The sequence below is a fragment of the Branchiostoma floridae genome, chromosome 4 (assembly GCF_000003815.2).
Source record: "Branchiostoma floridae strain S238N-H82 chromosome 4, Bfl_VNyyK, whole genome shotgun sequence".
Classification (NCBI taxonomy): domain Eukaryota; kingdom Metazoa; phylum Chordata; class Leptocardii; order Amphioxiformes; family Branchiostomatidae; genus Branchiostoma; species Branchiostoma floridae.
Genome location: NC_049982.1, coordinates 18283403 through 18307365, shown reverse-complemented (window position 1 = coordinate 18307365; position 23963 = coordinate 18283403). Strand labels below are relative to the sequence as shown.

Sequence of the window (23963 nt, the reverse complement as noted above, 5' to 3'; positions counted from 1 at the left end):
TATAGTATAGTGCCCTGTGAGTAACGAGTGCACCTAGGGCACAAGTGAGTCGAAGGGGGCATTATTTATGGCCACAAGTGCCGTAAACGCCCAATGGCGACATATCTATCAAGAAGAACGAAAACATTCATATATCTGAAAGGTGTGGCTGGAGTAGACACAATGTCAAAAGATGGCCACCCCAGGTCTGCTTCATGTAACAGCTGGAATGTACAATGCCTGTTTAAAACCTTCCACGAAAAACTATCTGATAACTCGAAATAAATAACGCATTGATAGAGCAATGCTGTCTACAGGTGCCACTGCAATGTACATATACAATATAATGGGAATTTTCCGGTATCAACGGAGAGGATCATGCGTGGCATCACATGACTCCCGATAGGTGACACGGACAACATTACTGATATAGCCAAACGTTAACACCACTGGGCGGGTTACAGAACAACAGGTGGACTACTAGAGCCCCTGAGTTGACATAGGAGAGTGCAGGAGACAAAGATGGCGGTCATGCATAAGATTCAGGGACAATCTAGTGAAATACCTGGGCTCAAAATGAGAGAAAAAAACTGGCAAGACAAAAAAAAAAGAATTCAGTCAAGCTTTGGATGGGAGGGCTCCTCCCAGTCAGGAGTAAGAAGTGACAATACCCTGGCATGAGGTCTTAAGAGTTTCCCTACTTAACAAGATAATGGCATCTTTCGACTCAAGTTCCTCTTTTTTTCTATTGTCTATGTTTTGCATGTCTGGGGAGAAGTACGTGATTCCCCGTTCGGTTTCCAGAAGGGTTAGTGTAAGAAGCGCCGGCAGTACTGGAGTGCCCCCGCCATATACCGCCCCTGAATATGTCACTCAAGACACATGTTGTGCTTGCCAACTCCCCGCCGACCAGTATCGCCTTGACCTTGGTTCTTCCTTACCACTTCCTAGAAGTCTTCACGTGGAGCAATGGTATAGAGACCCCCCTAAAATATCACAAAACGCCATATTCACGGCCGCTGCGGTTCGTTTAATTTATGAGAGTGTATTTTGTTGGTTCCAAGATGGCCGCAGATTAACCAAGACGGTCACCACAGTTATCATTATGTAGGGTTGAGACACGTGTAAGATGTCTCGATTACACAAACAACCCTCAAGTATAAGGGCCGCGACAGTAACGTTCTTCTACAATTAAGTTTAGTATCCTGTAACTTCCAAGTACATTTTTCTGTATAAAAACATGCTCTGATCAAGGAGGTTATATCACAAGGCCTCCTTACTCCTATAAACTTCGTTGCGTACAATAACTATGTAACGTTAGAACTCGCAGGGACTCGACTCGAGTCTATGCCAGTAATGCGTTACAGTACTGGGGACGTCAAAAGTTTGAAGAAATATCTCACTGTAGGTTTATTGAATATTAATGACGCACTTAAAGATGAATTTCAAAGTTTTTCGCCTGGAAACTAGTTACTTTTGGGATTGCCCTTTCACAGCAAGGTATACACAACAACCTGTTTTAGACCATAGTCTACCTCAAGTTGCACTTGTCAGTTTGTGTCATATTTTTATACCCATCAAAAATGGTACGACGGAAAATTCCGTTTGATGTGGGCCCATGGGCCGAGGAGGGTTGTGTCCTTACGGTGGGTGCTGGGTCAGAAAGACTTGCACGGCTGAGGAAGGGGAATCCGAGCGTGGCGTAGTCAGGTGGCCAGGCTATATCTCGTGCCGCAGCTAGAAATACTTCATTGTCAAAACCATGATAACTTCAGACACTGATCACTTTCACACGGGAATCCCCACATAAACCCACTGGGCACCAAAATAGTCGCATGAACAGGAAATCGGAGGGAAAAAAATATCGTGTCGGCAGAAAAACGGTTAACGTTGCAGGCATTGTTTTTGTCTTGTGATATAGAACAGAAGATCATGCTGTAGGACTCAACTTCGATTGCAGCTAAAAACAGAAGAACATTTTCCATAGATTATTAAATCTACTTGTTTGTAGCGCTGCTAAATGTGTACGTTTTAGAACGTAAAGTTCAAAGTCACAATGTGCGTAGTGCATACGATATGTACAACGCGCATAAACAATCGTATCTTCGGGACAATTTGATTGTGTTGCCGCTTAATGTATTGCGTTTATGTGCCCAAATTGCTGTGTTTATACATGTACGGGGATTACCTTAGTGTTCTGATGGCACTTTCCCTTCACGGGAAATATGCCAAAAGACTAACCTGAGTCGACGTCTCAGTGTGCCTGCGTAGATGTGACCATGTACATGTGTCAACTAAGTGTGTGAAAGACGAATATCAATAATATTAATTACAATGACGTTTTACCTTTCGAAACGAAGTGAACCTTCATTCAAGCTGTCCGCACAGTTCTAATACAAAACTGGCACTTGATTTCGGGACGGATTGTTAAAATACAGGGTATGTCAATGTTGTGCATCACAAAGTACAGTACAGACATCACCGTCATAGCTACAAACACCATACGGTCCGGTGCGACAGTTCGTTCGGTGTGATATATACAACAAGTTGCCGTTATGTTTTTATGGTTTTCTGTTAACATGCATAAAGAACAATATAGACACCGTTTCTTCTCGAAAATTATGGGAACCCAATGTTACGTTGGCAAGTGGTTTGCAAGTAGTTAGGAATCATGTAAGGATTATTTTGAAGATTCACATTTATGTACTCTCGAGGAACATCCTTCCCTCACTTTGCCGTCATATTTGTGATCAGCTTTAAAATTTTGCATTATCAAGTAGCTTATTAACTTCCAAATTTAACATAAAGCTGTGTGTAATAATTGTTTAATGTTGTGTAATTGCCATCCTTTTTGCCTGTATCGCTAATATCACACATAGGCAGGCGATGTCATTTTTGTTCAAAACTAATAAACGTGCACAAGCTCTGTGCGTAAAAACATTTTTTGTATCCGCTGTTATGTATGGGTAATAAGAAAGTTACGAATATGTTGTCCTAGGCTAAGTATGTTCGTATTGTGTTAATATTTGACGGAAGTGTAAACTGTTAACACATACTAAAGGCGATGAAGGTAGCGAACAAACATGGCGACCGACCAAGTGAACCTCTCACTCGACATAGAGATCGTTATTAAACATCGCTCAAAGTTTACTGATTTGTGACGGTGATAGACTATAACCATGTTTTATGAGAACAAGGGAATGTTCTTATTGGTTCAGCTACATGGTTTGAGCCAGTTGCACAAATTTGAAACACGGATAGATCACAAAAGTCTATGCCTCAAAACTCACACCTTTGTACACATCTGTACACGGATGTACAAGGTGTTCATGCTCCTATCTGAATGGGGCTACAAATAGAATGGTTTTGATGTTTCTTATTCCATGCTGGTCTTGAAAGCATGAAGGTGGCAAGGGGCATTACAACCACATGACAACTATAAAGGCCAGTCTTTAACATAGTAAAGTGTTTGGCAGCGCAATAACGATTTAAGGTCACACGGTTTTTGTTGTCACAAAAGAACAGAGGAGAAGACCATGTATTCCAGAAGGATTTGTTCCATACAACATAGGACAAAATGAATTGTTTAAATTCTATTCAAACACTAACGATTTGCGATAAAAAAATAAAATCTCAGCCAAACGCGAACAGAAACGACGTTAAGGGAAAATGCAGACGAATACGTTATACATTGTACAAGTCTGAGAATACTCAAGATGAATGTATAACCTTTTACAAATATGTCCCAATAATCGACGAAATCGCGACTCATGGGAAAGTACCTCAACGATAGCCATCGTAGACATAAGACTGGTAGAACTAATGTTAATGGATTAACCTGCAGCCATGGAAAAGCGATCTACCATAAAAGTGATTGACAGTTTACCATCTGTCTGTAGCACACACACAGAATAGTTAGAATAGTTAACCTGCAATTGGACAAATTGTTCCGAGGCACTTATTATTAAAAACTAAAGATTGTCATCCCCACCACCTCCCTTCTCCCGGGACGTCGATAAAATCCCACGGAAGGAGTGGGATACAGCTACGACTACTTTTTATACAGCAACACGCACACTACACACAAATAACAAATGATAACACTGAGCCACTTTTATTCTATATCACATTTATGCTACGTCATGAAAAGAGCAAATCATACGAAATTATGAAAGTTACAAGAAGCTAAAATGAACAGTTACAAAATAATGCAAGTCATGTCTTTTTGGCATTGTGAGTTAAATATTGCAGGTTATCCAGAGTCCAGAGCTGTACACAGCGATTTTCATTTGTTACTCGATTTTTACCTGAAGTATTTCCGTGTGCAGCCATGTTCAGCCAACTGTAAATGTTGTCATGCTAGGTGGGACGCCAATATGCACCCCACCACAGTCTGAAGGACCTGAGAAATGTACGACCGGATAAAGCATACCTATCCTTGCCACCTGAGATTACTTTTAACGCTCAAATGATTTCTTTCAGACGTTATCAGTGTGTTATGTGCGACGGTTTTGAGGTGGTATGTGTGTTAGCTTAACGGGAGGCCAGCCATATCTGTCCGGGACCTGGCAGGGGAATCCCCGCTCGCCTCCCGGCTCGGGTACCCGGCTCGGTGCCAGCGTCTTGTGACTATTACTCGGTCAGAAGAATAGCCAGAATTTTCCCCAGAATTTCCAAACAGAATACCGGGAAAAATAAAACAATGCAAACGCTGAGACATTGATTTAAACGTTAATCTGTCAAAACTTACAGATGGCTGAAGAAGTATGCATTGCGGGTGTGTTGAATACACGAACCGAACAATAAATAATGGCTGGGGAAAACAAGCGTGCAGATTTTCCGAGAAAGCAATCAAAGTGACGTGGTTACCTTCAGGAGGGCAGGTATAGACATGCTTGATTGTCAGGTTTAAACAAAGATGTGGCCTGTGTTATGTTGGTACCTGTCCAGCATATAACAGGTACGTACTCGCCATATGTGTCCTAGACAGGAACTTGAGAGGATTTTCGCACAAAGGTACATGTACAGTACTCACATGTACAATCCGTAATGACGCCATTTTGATATGTCGTGGTCAGCACATGCCAATACGGCCCATAAGGCTTAAAACCATCTAAGGGTTGCTGACAATTTCACACGAAGATCATAGTGCATGAAGATGAAGTGCCCGTCATTGTAGGTTTTTCCGTCATCCTAAGAAACTGTCATGTCTTTTGGGAAAGGTGTATGAAAGAGGTACAGCCTTGATATTAACCATTTGCTATTGAGTTGTTCGGGTCTACATTCATGTACACAGTTAGAGCGGTGTCCCGAGATTCTGGTCATTTTATTGTATTGCAAAAGTCAATTGCATATAAGTAAAGTTATTACATATTTGACCATATTTATAACAAAATTCATCATATAACATGTTTAAAACATTATTAAACATTTTTAAGATATTACATGTCAAAAGCAATATACGGGATAGGTTTCCTTAATTTGTCCTTAATTTGCACTTTTCATATCGCTCTTCTTCTCAGAACACCGACACTTCTTGGAATTTTTTGCCTCTGTTCCTTTTTGCTACCTTAAAAGGAAATTTGAAAGTAAATTTTATTGAATTCATAACTAAAGGCATCATCTGTCGCGGAAGAATTATATGCTTTCCTGCTGAACAGTAATTGTGCATCAAATGTTGCCTCTTGTAACCATCGCTCCTCATTCCAGCCAGGTGGGAAATTGTTTTCTCTGAACGGTCATCATGGAGCTCTTTTCGCAACACGCAGTGTGGTGTAGAAATCTATCTTTCTCAGTACTAGTTTGACATATTCATGAAAAATTCAAACAAGGTATTGCACTTGTTTACACACATACAAACAGAGATGTGTTGCCATGGAGGCCGAATAATCTCTGCACCACAGGAATTTACGTTCCCAAGATGATTCTGGTAAGATTCATATGATAGAAATAACATGTGCAAATGGCATAGATACCCCAGAAATAAGGAAAATTTTGTTTGTTTGATTGATTGATTGCAATCCGCGTTGGATTTGTCCTATGTGGGATGAGTCCGAGAGTTCCGGGGCGTGCACACATACACCTGGGCACGCACGATCTCGGATTTTCCGTCGTCCTATTACCCCTGTCACATTATACACGGTCTTCTGAGGCGTAAAGGCGTAAAGATAAGCCATGCTACCTCCTTACTCCGGGCGAGAAAATCCAACGCGTGCTGCATGAATAAATATGAATGTGGTGCTTACTGGTCACTTTTATGCAGTTAATTTTTAGAAGCATATCTCTGCGAAGCCTGTTCTATTGAAATACTGAACAAGCAACAAAGGACATATAGTAACCTACCCTGAGGGATTCACATGGGTTTAACTAAGTGAAGGTACATCACTTACTCTAAAGAACTTAAACATGCAGTCATGCACGTAGCCTGGGACACACCTGAGTGACTACAGTGAGCAGTGACAAGTACACAGGTATTGATGGGGAATCCTCACCATTCATGGAATGTCCAAGAACTGTGTTAGCTTTGTCAGGACAACTCTCAAAACAAACTTTCAAAAGCGGTTTTGTCTGTCATGTCTGGTATTTTGTTTATGAATTTTTAGTTTGGTGTTGGTGATCGACCATGTTGCCAATCATTCACATTGGCGTTTCTGTCTCTTCATTTCTCAGTCAACGGTCCATACCATCCAGATGTGAAAGTAAAACCACATACGTCACCGCTTTCGCTCTTCTGTTGACTTCCTGCCCACGCCAAAAATATACATACTTGCCATCATCATTCGCCTCGGAGAAACTAGAGCAGGAAAAAGGGGAACTGCTCGAGGTAAGGGTAAGGTCAGGACATACTAACAAAGGAAGGGCAAGTCGGGTCATGAGGTACTTGTATTGTAGTTGTAATGTGTGACGTGCTCTCTCCTGTTATCAACCCTATTTGTGACCATGGCAACAAGATAGCATTCAGATTACATCAGCCAAGATCAACTTTGCATTATAATAGCGAAGTGGTGCATATTTCTCCACTGCCCGGCGGATCGATCTTCTTGGTTTCTTAGAAAGGTGGAGAAATACATCATAGTAGTATGATGTCTCAAAAACGGTTTACAGTGCGCTATACTGTACATTAGGACATACAAGAAAACCGTTGCAGGCGGACAAACAATGTACGGGACAAGATGTACCCGGTGAGAGGAAGGGTGCGGGCCTTTAAATCCAGGAAAAATCACTGTTTTAAGATCAATATTTACTTCACTTGTTACGTCGGGTTTAATTGATAGTTGCTGTAACAGGACGGCACTGGGATCGACTACCTCAGGCGTGGCACAATTTATACAAAAAACCGTTCTACAAAGATAAGGAGACATCTCTTCCATGTAACCACAAACAATAACCACCGAACGTACGTTCCACCTGCCCCAACTTCCGGTCGAACGATCCGCTTTTTTATACACCAAGACACATACACCCACCCACCCACGAACGTACGCACGTACGCGCGCGCACACACACACACACACACACACACACACACACACACACACACACGCACACACACGCACACACACACACATACACACACACACACACACACACACACACACACACACACACACACACACACACACACACACACACACAGACACACACACACACAGCGAAATGCAATGGTTTGGACCCCATGAAGCAATCCCACATTGATCTGGATGTGTCCCCTTGGATCCCACAATGACATGGGTGTGTCCCCATTGATCCAATGACCTGGATGTACCCCCGTACCCGCGCATACTAGTACCACCTGCGAGTGTGGGTATCCGACCGCCAGCTCTGCGGCTGTTTAAAATGGAGGAGTTGTGCAATCAACTAACTGTTCCTGTTTCATGGGGTTGGGCGTCTCCACCTTTACACTTGTGGTTGTAGTTGTAGACTTTCTGTACGTACATAAACAGATGTCAGAACATTTTGCTGGTTCTTTGCAGAGCCAGCAACGTTGCCTCTTGGGAATGTAGTTAATAATTTTGAGCTGTTAGTATGTAATTGATTTTAAGTTGTTTGGATTAGTTATCACGCTTGATTTATTATAACAAACATGCAGCCAATATTTAAGCATCTACACGTTGTGTACAATTAAAGGACATAAAAACTTCCAGAATAAGAAGACCAGCGTTTGTTCTTATGTCTGTATTTGACGCTGGTTGGGCTTTTTTACGAAATGCAAATTAGGTACAACACAGATCTACAAATCTATGGTGTTGCTTGAACTCAGCGATACCAGACACGGGGTGTCAGTCCTATTCATAACGTAAAGCAGTTGTTAGATCAGCGGGAAAATCCGACGGCACTGAGAACCGTTGAAGTGAAAAGGGCGTGACCTCCTTTCAGCCATGTATTCAATTTTCTATGATGAAACTACAATGACAAAGCACTTCTCGTTTCTTGACTTGAATATGTCTCTTAAGAGAGGACTTTTCTTTAAATTACGCAATTAACTAACTACATGGTGGCGTCCGAGGATTAATGTTCAGGCCGCGTGAAATTGCACAATGCACAAATCAAACATACATATGGCAGTTTAGAAAACACTCAGATGGTCTCAGATATGTTTATTATTTAACTTGAGGGTAGTCCGGTCAGTTGCTTGTCAACTGATTCCCTGGATCAACAAACAACAAATTAATATAGGCTTACTTCATATAACATAGATCTATATCGTACAAACAATCTTTTGTTGTGTTGTGTTGTGTTGTGTTGTGTTGTGTTGTGCTGCTGCCCAGTTGGGTCACATGTGTGCCAACGGTGTGGCGCTGTTGTTTTCGGCGTACTCTAAAAATACTTCGGGGAAGTTGGTGACGTTTTGCCTTGTAATTGGTTGACAGCCATCACGTGCCCTAATCCTCTTCAAAAGTGTGAATAATTAAAACGTCACTGCTGATGCAGACCAATCAGAGCGTAGAGCGGTGATGTCCAAATATTGAGGGGGATTTCCCGTAGCCCTTTTCCCAGAAGAAGCTTGGCCAGGGGTATATAGGCTGAAATGGGTCGAAAATATCTTAAGTTTGAGCTCGGGGACTCAGTGCTGCGTCACCACCGCATGGTTGCTTGAAACCTGCAGAAGATCTGACATTCTTCGAAAAAACTTGTAAGTTCCTTTATTTTTGTTGAAAAAAAGTGGCGGGAGGTTGCGCACAAACATGAATGGGGAGGGGGGCATCCGGATAAGCAGAAGTTTGCCGAAAGGAGAACGTGGAACTGTTGTGCGCCTTTTTGCAGATTTCAGCCTCGTGGTCCCCTATTTTACCACCAGCTGGTGGGGGTTTAGGCCACACTGATCATAAGCGATCAGGAAAGGACCGAACACATTTATGCTTTGATCAGATTGCACCAGACCTTGCATGCCGCGCCGAGACATATTGTTTGCCCTGTCTGGTACGGTACGGGTACGGGTACGGGTGCGATGTGTTAGGGTGCGGCCCGGGGCCCACCGCGTGCTCCTGGTCACGTAGGCCGGGCTGCACGCGCCCCGACACGGACACGGGTGGCTGCAAAGCTAACTTCTACAGGTTTGGCCCGTGGTGCATTTAAGGCCCGTAGCAACATGGACAAAATTTACTTAAGTGTTCAAATACAAGTAATTGGCCAGTCCGCATACTTTTCTCACACCAACACGAACCTTTCTCTGGCTGCAAATGACACTGTGCAGAGAGAAATGAACACCTGTGCCCTTGTTCGCCTGGTACAGCACCACAAAATAATTTCCCACCGATGTTTTTTTTCCTGACATCGTTAAGTGGCAGTGGCGGTTCTGCTTAAAACTTCTAAAAGTAAAATGTTTTCTGCATATTTCTTACAGTGTCTGCACGTTCAAGAGTCTTCACAAAATTCACCGCAAGCTGCACACGGGAAGGTTGAACATTCGTCACAGTCATGGCAGAATCACTAACACAGGTGGGTACAACAACACTGCTTCGATTCTTACTCAAGTTACAGGAGACATTTTTATGAAACATGAAGGATTATTCTCAGTTCAGTGAAGTTTGGTCGGGAAACGTTTTAGAGGACAGAACATGGCTGGGTGTGCTTCAATAGCTTGGGAGATCAGATAGCTGAAGGAAGAAAACATGAAACCATACGGTAATTCTCGTAGCTTGTGAAAGTTTTGGGGAGTATGAGATGCTCGTTGTTGAACATTTTAAGTGCTACTTGTTTAATTGCAAGGAAATGGCATGCTCTGCACCAGAAGGCAAAGTTCAGACAGGTAATCTTGTGCCCTTGAATACAGGAAGACAAAGGCTGTTGCCTCCAGCCATGTAAGGTTGTCTTAAATGTCTTCTTGTGAGGCCTGTCACTGCGCTTCAAGTTGTTCTGAAAATTGATAAGACACCTTCCATCTGAGCCATTAAGCTATGCCATAACAAGTATGAAGTTGGCATTGACAAGAGGTATCAATTTTTCCTCTCCCAAGTAAGTTTGTAAACAGGTGGTGTTTGACTTGGCTTGAATTCAAATTCTGCCCCAAGCAAAGTATGAGCTGAATACTGATAAAAGCTATTACCTCATCCAGTCTGGCTGGCTTTGCTCTCATTGGTGGCATCAAGCCATGACTTGATTGGTTAGCCTATACTACCATTGCATCATGGGCAGCATTCATACCTAACATGTCAATCAATATAGTTTGGAGAGGGTAGCTCCGCCCACAAGGCATTGTTCACTTTTATGTTGTTCTTCTGTCAATCATGCTTTTTTCCCCGCCCACTTCCACTCCAAATATAGAGCTGTATGTGCTCATAGGGATTAGAAAGGTGATGCACCTATTTATGCAAATTTTTTCTTGGAAGAACATGTTGCCACTTCTAGCTTCTTAACCGTAGCGCAGCCCGCCCAGACCCCAGTTGCAGCCAGGTCCTCTTGTGAGTCCCACCTGTAATTGCTCCTGTCTGTCCAGGCATTTTCTCGGTTTTCTTTGTTTTTTTTTAGTTTTGTTGCCTACTTTTAATTTTTCCTTCACCAAACTATTTCTCGACTGAACGTTTGTGGGAATTCTGGTACAACTTCTCCTTTTTACAAACATGCAGCAGCTCTCGCTTTTCTTCCTTCCAACTTTCCCACGGAGTGTTGGTAACATGCAGAAGTACAGCTTTTCTGTTCCCTCTTTCACTGCTCCTATTCTTTTCACAGTTTTAGACGGTGCATGACGGTATGTTTGTATTTTCATTTGATCCAGGCGATTGACGACACCACCCTCGACTTGGGCCAGTTTCTGTCCAACTTCCCCATTCCCACGCCGACACAGTTTGCGATCCCGCAGCCGTCAGACGCCGTGTTCCCGACACCGCCCACCTCACCGCCAAACATGACCAGCACCTGGGGACTGGTCAAGTCGGAGCTGCCGTCCAGCTGCACGCTGCAGAGTGAGCAGGCATCCTTCACTGAGCTGCAGACGGCTCATGCCAACTACATGCCCATCCAGAACCAGTTCAGTAAGTGGGCTTTCATTTATGCTAGCAATTTTAACATTCTTAAACAATTGACTAGCCTGAAGGGGCTCATGGAGAAGAGGATAATTTATCATGTAGCATGGTGATTGAGTTCTGTGGGCTAGAATGGGACTAGTGCTGTTTCTTTTGTTTTAAAACACATTTTTCTTGTCATGACAGTTTGCCTACATTTAGCACAGCTCAAGACTGTGCCCATAGAAGATGACCCGTGAAAGTACATCTTGCCATTGTTCTTTTTTCCGACCATTACCATGTGCTTCTTGGGCTACCATTAAGTATTATGAGGGCATTGAGGCAGTAAATATTTGTTCAGTCCACTTTATGCCCCCCCCCCATAAAATTGAACTTGGAATGTTACAGTATTTGGATCTTCATGTAAACATGGTTGAATTCATACAGTAGTTACAGAATAATTGCATCATCTCAGTGCCAAAGGTGAAAAAAATCAGACAATCAATTGGCTGTCTGGCGCCCACCTGTCTGACCCGGCCTCTGTTTCTGTTTCAAAGTCAAGAGTAGAAATAGTGTAAACAGCATCATAACTCTTGAGTTATGGTTGAAAAGCTACTAGGATTTTAAAGAATTCGACACATTGCATGCTTGATTCAAGATCAATAGTGTCTGTCAGGTCCAATTTCAATTCTAAGACGGGTACGAAGAGAGCTTTTTGCCCCGAAAAGGAGTAAAAATGTCAACAATTTGCTGCAGAAAACATTAGCAGTGATGTCACCTTCAAAGGCTTCTTTGGTGATATATTGTGTGTTGTGTTGACATAGTCATTGAGGTGTGTTTGAGCACTGTACCCTGGGGGGGTCGGCATTCCATTCTTGTTTTTGTCGCAGACTTTGGACTGTGGACTATAATAAGTTGACAGACCATTCTACAAACATCACAAATCAACAGATGGTGGTGTTTATCATAGTCCTTGTTGATATCAGCCCTCTTGTTTTGTCATGTTCGGGGAATGTGGGTGTTTGTGTTCCCCCTTGCAGACACTTTCATGTTGACACTGAAAGGCACTAAAACCACCTGGAGGCAGTGAGGAACAATAAGGCAGGAACCTAATGCAGCACAGGAAAACAGTTCCTGGAAAAAGTGCCTTGTTGATGTTACATTTGATACCTAACACTGACACATGATCCACTTGTTTTGATCTTGGCCTTTGTTTGGGATACAATATTCATGCTGCTGTGCCAGGCAGCGATGTCTACACACATGCTGATCACATTGCGCTGAAATAAATGGCAAACAAAGCTATTTTCTGGAGTTCTGTCTGACTAACATGTTTCTCTTTTCTGTTTGTCCCTGTGCAGACTGGTGCAACAGCCACCCCATGAACTGGTCCTACCAACAAGTGCGCGGCTTCCTCACCTGGGCGGTCGCCGAGTACGAGCTGCCGCCGCACGAGATCAACTTTGAGCACTTCCGCGTCAACGGCGCCAAGCTGTGCATGATGAGTAGGGAGGAGTTCTCCCTGCTGTGCCCCAACTATGGAGACATCTTGTACCTCTCCATCGGCAAGGTGCTGGAAGAAGGTACTTGCACTCTTCACTCCACTGTAGCCTGTACATTTTGTAGGTGTAAAGTAATTAGGTGCAAGGGGATGAACTTTTATCTATAAATGCAAAAATGGTTCTATCCTAGTTCTAACTTGGTGTTATTTTTCCATTGGAAAGACATTGAATTGTAAGTAGACAGGTGAAATTTTTCTCTCAGTTTGTACAAGGAACTGTCTAGCTTAACTGCTTCACTCTTCAGCCTTCCTAACTTGCAAATGATTTATGCAAACCTTGTCAAATGATAATGGTAAGTCAACTCACTAACTGTATTAACAAGTAATACTAACCAGCTGACCTATTGCATTTCGGCTTCTTGCAGCTCAGTACCTCTATGATCCAACCCCTGCCTTCTGTGAAGGCCCCAGTGACACTACTATGTCAGAGTCAGTACGTGCTATGCATGAGGAGATGATGAACATGGACTTTATCCAAGCCCCAGTGGACGGTAAGTTGATAGGTTTCTCAACATTATCTAGCAGTCAATGGATATTTGGTTCTTGTAGTGTAAAGAATGTTTCACCAAAGGTCCAGAGTTGCATGGTAAGTTCAAGCTGGCATGCAATATATCATTGACCATTCCTTTAGAGTAACTCCATTGGTTGACTTAGACTTTGCTGACATGACTTCTGTGTTGTTCTCCAGACCTGCCTATGCAGGACCTGTTCCCAGACTGTGGCGGGATCACCGCTGATGACATCGATGTCAACGACAAGTTTGAGGATGTCAACGTTGAGCTCAGCGACTTCCCACCCAGCCCGACCGCTTCAGACGAGTCCTACTCATCCATGTCACCCGGGCCCACCTCACCGTACTACTGTAGCAGTGAATCAGGTGTGTGTTCCCGCAGAATACTTCCATCACATATGCTTCCAGCTGAGAATATTCTCTGATCTTTACTTGGTACTACTTTGGTGTACCTGACTAAGCGCTACAAGTACATACACAGTATTCTTTTAACCTTTATTGCTCTTGTGTTTTTTAGACTACAGCAGTGGTGACCGGACCTTGGGTAACCTCTTCATGCCACGGTATGAGACAAGTGACGGGGACTCAGACCACGACAGCTATGGCTCCTCTCCCCGCCGGAGCTACACAGATGGTGAGAACAACATGAGCACATCTTTGTCGCTTTCTTTGGCTAAGAGTAAGACTTTGCTTTCTGTCTGGTATTCATGTTTTGTAATGAAGAAATGCATGTAATTTATTTAAGTTTTCCTGGCTGTTTTTGTTCCCAGAGTTGCACATGTATGACGACTCTGACAAAGAAGTCAAACCCACGGTCGACTTCTCTGTGCAAAACGCACCAATCAACATGAAGATCAAGCCTGCCGGAGCCCCCGAGAGGAGGGCCCGTGGCCGCCCGAGGAAGGTGCGCACAGTGACGGAGGAAATGCTCACCACAGGGAAGAGAGGCCGCCAGCACAGTAAGTACTCAACCTTCTCATGGTGGCTCACTTTGGTGCCTGTATTTTTGGTATGTTGGATTCTGGCATGCTGACATGTGCGTGCAGAAAGACTGACCACATGTTGTTGTGTGTGTCTGCTGTAGGTAAGGGTAACCACCTGTGGGAGTTTGTGAGGGACCTGCTGAAGAACCCGTCCACCAACCCAAAGGTCATCAAGTGGGAGGACAGGCGTGATGGCATCTTCCGCTTCGTCCAGTCCGAGGCCGTCGCCAACATGTGGGGCCGCAAGAAGAACAATCCCAACATGACCTACGAGAAGCTGTCACGTGCTATGAGGTGAGCTGATGTCTGTTACTGTTTTGTTTGTGTAGCCTTATGTAATGGTATAATAATATCTAATCTACTTGTTAACTTGTGTTTGGTTGGAAAATATCCTAGTCCTTGTGGTAGTTGGAAACATTTTCAAGTAATACTGCTGAAAAATCTTTACTGACTCACTGGAGCTTACAAAAGTAAGAGACATGTAGCATTAGTGTACACCAAGAATGCAGCTTACATCATTTTCATCACACAGGTACTACTACAAGCGTCAGATCCTGCAGCAGGTGCCTGAGCGCCGCCTAGTGTACAAGTTTGGTCCTGCAGCTACTGGGTGGCAGGACAATGAGTAGTGGTTTCCATGGTAACACTGTGCCCTTTGTTCTGACCATGCCGCCCCTTGTGCTTCAGGTATTACTACAAGCGTCACATCCTGGAGCGCGTAGATGGCAAGCGCTTGGTCTATCGCTTCGGAACCGAGGCCAAGGGGTGGAGGGAGAACGAGTAGCTCTGTGTTACCATGGCAACTGCAAACATCCCGCAGTTACGGCGATGTTGATCTTACCAGAACGTGCCCATGGTTGAAGTTACAACCATGGCAAAAAGTCCGCTTGGCATTCCCTGGCAAAATTTAATGTGAAGCACCAAGTGTTCACTAGATTTGGTCGTATACGTTTATATTTTATTCTAAAAGAAGTTATTATGTGGTGTGTGTTTTAATTTTATTTTAAGTACTGTGTAGACGAAGTATTTGTTTGGTAAAAGGTTTGAAAAATAAGTTTTTTTTAAGAAAATGTGTGCAAAATGGAACAATTTTATTATTATTTTGGTTGATATTTGATTGGTCAAGTTATGGCCACAGAACCAGTGACTTTTCTAGAATTTGAGAAGTCCTAGATGTCATATTCAAGTAATACACAGTATCATATATTATGAAAACTGTGTGTATTCGTGGGAATGGCTTTAGTTAAGCATTAGTTGATGTTGTCAAAGTATCCCAAAACATTGTGAAATTTCTAAACAATTGATGTCATAAAGTTGATTGGATGGTTTTCTGTCTGCCAAATGCATCAGTGGGTGTACATGTGTTGCTGGCATTTTACTTCAGAAAAACACCATCCCATTGGAAGGATTTTTATACAGGATTCATTGATAACTCAACTAAGATCTATGTACATAATGTATATATTCTTATATTCTATTGTATTGTAACATTTTCAAAGGTGTAAGATTGATTCTACAGTTAAGAGATATGTATTTTTTATATTATCTGTTGTTTCAGTCATATCTATCAACATTTCTAACTTTGAACAATATTATCAAGTACTGACATGACTAAGAAATGTATGGCTAATCTAAAAGGTAATCTTAGTGGTAACAATATGCAGGATTGTAAGGCTAATAGGATGAAGACTTTATGATTGTGTAATGTGCTATCAATATGATTGCAAATGTTTTAATCACGCCTACATATAAAGTGGTGTATGTATCATGGTTTTATATCAATAAATGTTAAAAATGTACATTTCCTGTTTGTCCCTTTTGTAACAGAAAATTTGCAGTCAGGTCCCCATTAGCTGATCTCTGTGGAATGAGTCTATATGGATTAGTAAAATATTTGTGATGATTCAAGAAAGAAAGTAATGAAAAAAAGTAATTGTAAAGTGATCCCTTTTCCGTCTACAGGGTCTTAACGAACTTAGAATCTGCCAGACGTCAAAGTTATCTCTTCATTGTAGCCATATTAGCCCAGAAATCTTAGGAGTGATATGAAGAAAAGTCAAGAAAGATTATATGTATTTAACCAACTGACCATAAATCAAACTCAGCTACAAATTCGAAGTTATAGTTTTAATATATGAAGATAGACAGATGTGCAGTTACGTATTCGCGAGTAGCTTTCTGACAGTAGTGGGCCACAGAAATGACAAACACAATGGTAATGTGCAATATACCACCATCGCAGAAATCAGGAGATATATTTGATGTGGCTGTACTTGTCCAGATTCAGGACGATAATGTTTTCAATGATTTACATGGGAGGATAATGGGTTCCACTGAAAACAGGGCGAGTGATTGAGGATAAAAAGGTCTAAAAGTAATGCCGAACAAAAGGCGTGCCAACAGAAGGAGGACCAACTCCTGATAAATAAAATGCACAGCCGAATGTTTGAAGGCAGTGACCTTTTTACTGCTAAGCATGTTTTTAAGTTCGTACGTACAAATTGTTTCTTCCTGAGCTGAAAAACGGTAGGAGTCCGGAATCTTACATTATGATGCAACGATTTTTTTAGAAGGAAGTTGAATAATATGTCTGCACGTATTTTTCATGGACAATATTGTCTTCTTTAATCATTTGACCCCATATATGTATACCAAGACTCTGACCATGGGTACATCAGACCATGGGTACATGTGACGTTATGTAGTATCTGCGCCACCTGGCTGAAGATAATAGTATTGAATATGGCGCATATATATAGTTGATAGTTGCTCAGGATCTAACTCAACAACTATACGCTACCTAACCTGAGATATTTCCTTGAAATAGGGGACCAATTTTGTTCATCTGTCCTCAAGGTCATGCACGGCATCTCCTGCTGTTGCTGTGATGTATTATATGTACATATGATGGGCAAAACTAAAGGGATTTGCTTCGGGGTAAACCTATAGCGATGGTTAAGACACCGGACAGAAGCACGTGTGACGGAGGATCTTTAGATAAACTTTGCGCTAAGAATGGAAAAAAGTTGTACGAGAATATGCACTTTGAACCACATTGATAGGGAGGCACATGATCAATGTTGATATTGCCGCCAGCGCTCTTTGACCCACTGATCGATGTTGACCTTTTGCCCCCGTAGCACCGTTAGATTTTGGACCAAAAGGTGCTAGTGCACCAACTACATTGTACCTCAATCCAGATTATCAGACTCAAATCAAAACGTCTGAATTATATGTAGTACCAGTACTATGCCAACGTGTACTTAGCAGCATATGGAGACAACAAATTGCGAAGGACGGTGAGTCCAAGTGAGTATGCATCTATTTTGTATTTCAGCCGATTTGTTAATAAGTAAAGAGAGTTTACTGTAATGGTTCATGTGGTTAGGTTGTCTGGTCGATAGGCACGGGCATGTCAAACAAGACCAGAACACGATTTTTCCAAAAAGGAACTCCCACAGTAGTACCATAGAAAGCCGCGAGGAGGCCTATCATAGAGCTTGACCTTTTCTACCAACCCCTGCCAACCTACCAAATATCACTCGCATCCATCGACAGTCATTACTAGTTATGCTACCCGCAAAGACACAAACAGACAAACAAATAAAAAATAAAACCTTCTTGTCGTAGGTAATCATGCTTATGAAGGTCGAAATATCAATTTACAGCCACCATGTCACGGCAACGTCAGACATTTGACACATGTCTCCACCGGCACCGACTATTCCAATATCTTTGATGAACAAGTGGTACCATTTTCAGTGTAAGTGATATGGAAATCCTTTTAAGCCACGACGAAACTTCGGCACGGAGTTGCAACGGAATAAAACAGTATTCAGCACTGTATGTATATTTTCGCTAATGGCCAACAGCGAACACGTACTAGTATTCGACCCTTGCGCAAACAAAGGCAATCGTTAATAATTTGCAGAGCAAGATACCGGTAGGAAATTGTACTAAAATATGTTGATACCGCGGCCGTGTGACTATAGTATTACCAGTCGTATTTGGGCAAAAATTCTATTGGAAAAAAAGGCAAAGAAAATCTAAATCATTTAAACATTTTCTTCGCATTGTAGACAAAAGGAAAATGAATGTTTGGTTCGTCGAGTGATTATTGACATGACTCTTTTACGTGTATGATCAGTTGTATAAGAAGATAGACTTAAACTTACTAGTTTAATTATCTATTTCTGTCTGAAAGTTACTGTAATTCATAACTACATGTATATGCCTGTCATCCCGGCGTCGTGACACCGAGACGTTTAATGCTCCTAACGTCATGATTCCCGTTCATATGGAGGTCGGCACCATGGGACTGCTGCAGGCCGTCCACCCGGCCCTGGAGGAGTTAGACTACACCCAGCCGTCTGTGCAGGCATCCGTTATAGGAGGGACCATCCTTTTGTTCCTGGTGCTGCAAGTACTGACCCGCCTGGTGTCCAGTCAGATGGAGGTGTACAGGCGTCTGGGTACAGCCGGTGATAAGGTAGGCGTTAGAGGATATGCTTTTGTGCGATCTGAACTACAGAAATAGGACCAGCAAATCTCACAATTTTCAATCATATAGATTACTGTATGTTACCACATGGCTTAGCTTATTGGAGATACTTGGTTACGTTTACCCATGTGAGCTACAGGAAGTAAACTATAAGATACATATGGGCTATTCGACCGGCAAATCTCCTGGAATAGATTATGAGACTTAGAAAACTGCTGACATGACATGAAGAGACAAACATCGCAGAATCGCCCGGATATCACCTATTTTTTTAGGTTTATTCCATACGTTATACACGTAATTCGCAGGTAGGGTGGATCAGGGCTATTTTGGGGATGTTCTTCGGTGCTGTCTCCACGGTGGTGGGAATATGGACCATCTTTTGGGACGACTCCGTCAACACGGACATCGCCATGGCAACCACACCCACAGGACGCTTCGCAGTGCTCTTCTCAGTCGGTTTCTCCATCTTCGAACTGATGCAGGTTAGTCACTGCTGATCGAGTCAAATTAAAATGTACATCAAGAAATGTACACAAATTAGGTTAATGGCTGATTTATGGTTAGTGTGCTTTTATAAATCTTCTATATGATACATTTTGCACCTGCAAACTGCCCGACCGGGCACCAGTTTGGAAATTTGACCATATTGCATAAAGTGGCGCTGCGTCTGCGAGTACTCTGCGTCTGCGGGTACTGTCCGGGGTACTGTCCTTTGTACTGAAATGGGGGTCCCTTATCCCAGCCATGCCTTGGCGAGACACGTTGGCCCAGTACATACATGTCTGTAACCAGTAGGGTTGTGGTCACGCAAGTAATGAGCTTCGTATGTTCACTTGTCATCAGACCAAAAATGAAACCGTGCATTTGACATCACTAAAATGATAACGATGAGTAAGTAACCGTAGTAAGTGCTTCTTCCCACAGCTCGCTACGATGTCCCTCACACGCCGCGCGTTCTACCCCATCGTGTTCCTGCACCACACCTGGCTCACCGCCCTGCTCACACAGGTCATGTGGTGCGACCGTCTGCACCACCTCACCGTGGCCGGGCTCACCATGGAGATCATCCTGCCGTTCGACAGGATCAGCTGGATGTTGCTCAAAGCCGGGAGGAGAGACACTCGGGCTTGGGAATGGAACCAGTTGATTCTCATCCACACATTTTCCCTTCGCAACATGGTGGAATGTTACATGTGGTTCCACACCTATAGAAACTGGCACAGGATCTGGGGCGTGACGCCCCTCCCGCTGCTGTGCCTTGTGTACGGTGGACTTGTTCTCACCACGTTTTGGATGACGCCGTTTTGGTGGATCGAGAGTATCAGGAGGTATTCCGTCACCTTTAGTGCAAGGAGGCAGATAAAAATGCATGCGAACAAAAACGTTAGCGACAAAAAGACAAAGTAAAATATAACGTAAAAGCCAGCTTAGCCAGTTTTGAAAAGAATTGTATCATACGATTGCAACTTTAAAAAAGCATAAAACATATGTCCGCTAAATGGGTTGAGTGACCAGCATGTTGTGTGTTTGTGTGTTGGTCCTGATTGAAAAGTGTCGAATTTTCCTGAATGCTAAAAACTTGCTGTGTATTCTGCTGATAGTGTTGGTTTGGGAAACAATCACTCAAATAAACTAGACATGTTGACGAGTTTTTCTGTGATTTTGACTCAAGTCTGAGACCTCAATACACCTTTCTCACGCGGCGGCCATGACAGATCGAAGACGAGGTCAATGAGGCAAACAGGCAAAACTTATTTCTAAAATCAGCTGCCATTTAGTTTTCACCCAAACCACACAAATTTTCACAATATAAGATCAAATAATAAATATTATAACTGAAAGATATAGCAATTTAGAGTAGCGTAGACTGATCCCATAGTCCCTTAAGAGATGCAAAATAAAAACATAATAATGCAAATATTTGACGGACACACAGACATTCTCTTATTGGTCTATTTCCTAATTGCCAGGCTATCTTTGGTTGAACTGTTAATTATAATGGACAGTCTTTTGTTTGCCTCATTGGACTCGTTTTAGATCTATCATGGCCGCCGCGTGAGAAAGGTATATAGAGATAGTAGAACCATACGGCAACCACAACAACAACAGTCCGCCATGTCGTTCTTATGACAGTAAAGCTTGGTAACATCTCACAGAAACGTTTGGTGTCTGGCGTCTAGCATGAAAGGCGGTACCAGACTGTTAAGTAAAGAATAATGACTCTCGTGAATCTCATGACCACAAGTATTTTGACCAAAGGCGTATTTCCAAGCTTGATCGCATAGTGGCGCTGTGTACACGCCGTTCTGTAAATGTCATAGGTAAAGACCAAAGGTCATGAGTTAGAAACCTATGACCTTCCATAAAAGGTAAGGTATGGTTTGCTGTGTCGAGTGTGTCATGATCCTTCCATATTTCTTTGACTTGATGAAATTATTATGTAACTGAACATACACATACCCGATTGCATATTGTGTGACCTGCAGCTACCCTTCTATCATGCTGATCGCGAGAGAAACCGAGACTATATTCGTTTGTCCCATTTGCTGTACTTGCAATTGCTTGCCGCTTGAGCTTAATCATTCACGTTATGTGTAAACGGTCTGTGTAAACGGGACCGCGTACTGTGACGTAATGTTCCCGTGTTTACTTAGCCAAGCCAATAGATGCTGTGGTTACCTGGACAATGATGTCACTCCTATATATAGAAGGTAACTCAACCGTCAAGTCTGACCCAAGGGCTTAAAAGGATCAGCAACTACTGGTATATATTCCACGCACGGTACAGCATGGACGACGCAAAGAAGATGGTCCAGGCCGCCATGAATGGAGACACACAGACAGTGCGACGATATCTCGGTACGAGTCGGCACTACTTTCGCCAAGTAGTTTTGTTTACATTTCTTCTGAGTCAGTTATGTTGGTTGCGTTACTCAACCAAATTACAATAATGTGGGTGTTATTGTTCACCAAGAAGGTTATGTTTTCGACGCCGTTTATATATTTTGTCTGTGGACAGCAACTTGGGGATGGATCCGTATGATACTTCTTATGTTTGGTAGGCGTCGGCAAACGTCTTTGCGCCCTCCTCATAAAGTGTCATGAAGTAAAGGGCTGGCCTAGGTTTTTGCGAAAGTGTGTTATTCATCTTGTACCAAATACAGATGATTTCAACCCCCGGTCAAGTTCTATAATCGGCCTCCTAGTGGCTTTCTTATGGAACTGCCGCGGCAGTTCCGTTTTTACACCTCGTGTTTTCGACACGACATGGTCGTGATTTTTGAGTGGTCGTTTGCTCTTCAAGAAGTGTAGGTACGGGTCCCTTATGGGGACTGCAGGGCTCAATTTTTGTTGAGGTATTGAAGAGAATGACACGAAAAGAGGTGGATGGGTTGTAATGATTTTTTTAATAATGTGGATAGCTTACGTGATGTTTGTATATTAAAATACTTATCATGCGCATCATGATTACTTTTCATAATGTATTAGGAACTTTAACATACCCTACGTTCAATGATAGGACTATGTAAAGATAGTAACTGAGAAAAGGGGTTACATCGATGGATATGGATCATACAGGATGTTCTGTAGCTGTAATGTATTGTAACATTTCAGTGATCTTCTGTCGGCATTTTTCGGTGTAATTCAACTTAATGGTCCGTTTCCCTTGAACCTGACTCAGGTTAAGCTGGCTTGTATTTTTCTAGACAAAGGAGTAGACATTAACGCCAGCTGGAACCACCGCACGGCCCTGCTGGTCGCCTGCAGAAGGAGCAAAGCAGACACCGTCCAGTTTCTACTGTCTGCTGGAGCAGATGTCAATCATGTACCAGGTGAGCTCTGTCTTCGTGTTTTAATTCTCTGTGATGCACAATATAGATAATACACTTTTAATTGAAGCATGGCCACCGAATTTTCGACACCATCTTCAGGGATATATGCTACTTGATATCACTGGAAATGTATAATGTCTTATAATTTCTCGTTTGAAAGGCATTGGGCACACGGTGTCACAGACAGCGCTGATCCAAGCCGCGGAAGAAGGGCAGCCGAACATTATCAACTTGCTGCTGTCCCACGGTGCAGATGTCAACAAAACCGACAGGTGGCGCTACTCCGCACTTCTCTCAGCAGCCTCCAAGGGACATGTGACAAGTCAGGAAATCCTTATCGGTTCGACCGCTTCTTCTTTATTCTTTTATGCCTCATCGTCAAGAAGGTTACATTTTAGGCAGTACCTGTGTGCCTGATGAAAATGATTGATTTTGGGCACCTGTCGGCTTTCCACAGTACTGCAGTAGAACCGCCCACTTTGATATCTCGTGTTATATATGGACCACCTGTAGTTTTTGTACAGTCTTTTTAGTACGTTTGACTCCCTAAAGTGATGATTGGCATATTTAGATGACAATTTTGCAAAAATTATCTAATTTTGATAATTAATGAAGAAATTCTATAAATCCAACATGTTCCATGATGGGGCAATTCAATCAGGTATCAAATTTGATTAGAAGGAGATCGACAGATATGAATTATGCAAATGCCGTAATTATTTGAATAAGCAAAGAAAAATGCTCCAATTCCATAGACGGTATTTTCAGTGCCGTGGATTGAATGTCTGAAAGTTACACATTGTATCAGAATGCTTTGCGGTATTGTGGTAAGTGCGGTAGCTTGATGATGGCTCAGCGTGTCAATTCTTTTATCAGAAAACGGCGCAAACGTTGATCAGATGGGGATTGACATGGCGTCTGCTCTCCACTGCGTCACGGGGGAGGAGTTAACCATGAAGGACGCCGATCCTTACCGCATCTCAACTGAGGTATGGCTAGAACGGAAACTACCTGCCAGCTCTATTTTGCTACCTTGCCATTTCACTGTTGTCTTGTATGTTCGGCTGTGACAACAAGCGGCTCAACCTATAAAGCTGGTACACTGTTATCGTTTAGCAATATGTTTTTAACGGAGATAGCGGTGAACATAC

At 42.7% G+C, this 23963-nt stretch overlaps 3 protein-coding genes across 5 annotated transcripts in view; all 3 read left to right on the top strand.

Annotated features, from left to right (window-relative positions):
- Positions 1 to 8956: 8956 nt before the first annotated feature.
- On the top strand, positions 8957 to 16271 carry LOC118413990 (ETS-related transcription factor Elf-3-like). Of its 3 annotated transcripts, none has more exons than XM_035817680.1 (10): positions 8957 to 9112; positions 9824 to 9918; positions 11195 to 11450; positions 12782 to 13003; positions 13347 to 13472; positions 13670 to 13858; positions 14010 to 14126; positions 14263 to 14451; positions 14577 to 14769; positions 15163 to 16271. In XM_035817680.1, exons 2-10 carry the CDS (start codon positions 9898 to 9900, stop codon positions 15257 to 15259), a joined length of 1410 nt encoding a protein of 469 aa, XP_035673573.1. In that variant the 5' UTR covers positions 8957 to 9112; positions 9824 to 9897; the 3' UTR covers positions 15260 to 16271. The 3 variants fall into 3 exon arrangements, with proteins under 3 accessions (XP_035673573.1, XP_035673574.1, XP_035673575.1); XM_035817681.1 differs by having other exon boundaries at positions 15008 to 16271; XM_035817682.1 differs by lacking the exon at positions 13347 to 13472.
- Positions 16272 to 17674: 1403 nt separating this feature from the next.
- Positions 17675 to 20653, top strand: LOC118414469 (protein CLN8-like). The gene is made up of 4 exons (XM_035818525.1): positions 17675 to 17784; positions 18779 to 18964; positions 19285 to 19461; positions 19904 to 20653. The coding sequence occupies exons 2-4, from the start codon at positions 18788 to 18790 to the stop codon at positions 20384 to 20386; spliced, it is 837 nt and encodes a 278-aa protein (XP_035674418.1). The 5' UTR covers positions 17675 to 17784; positions 18779 to 18787; the 3' UTR covers positions 20387 to 20653.
- A 637-nt stretch (positions 20654 to 21290) lies between these two features.
- LOC118412801 (ankyrin repeat and SOCS box protein 5-like) overlaps positions 21291 to 23963 on the top strand; it is a 3220-nt gene continuing 547 nt past the window's right edge. The window contains exons 1-4 of the mRNA XM_035815828.1: positions 21291 to 21838; positions 22687 to 22812; positions 22973 to 23152; positions 23689 to 23801. Of these exons, the coding sequence (XP_035671721.1) occupies positions 21769 to 21838; positions 22687 to 22812; positions 22973 to 23152; positions 23689 to 23801 (489 nt within the window). The 5' untranslated portion in view covers positions 21291 to 21768. The remainder of the gene's footprint in view (positions 21839 to 22686; positions 22813 to 22972; positions 23153 to 23688; positions 23802 to 23963) is intronic.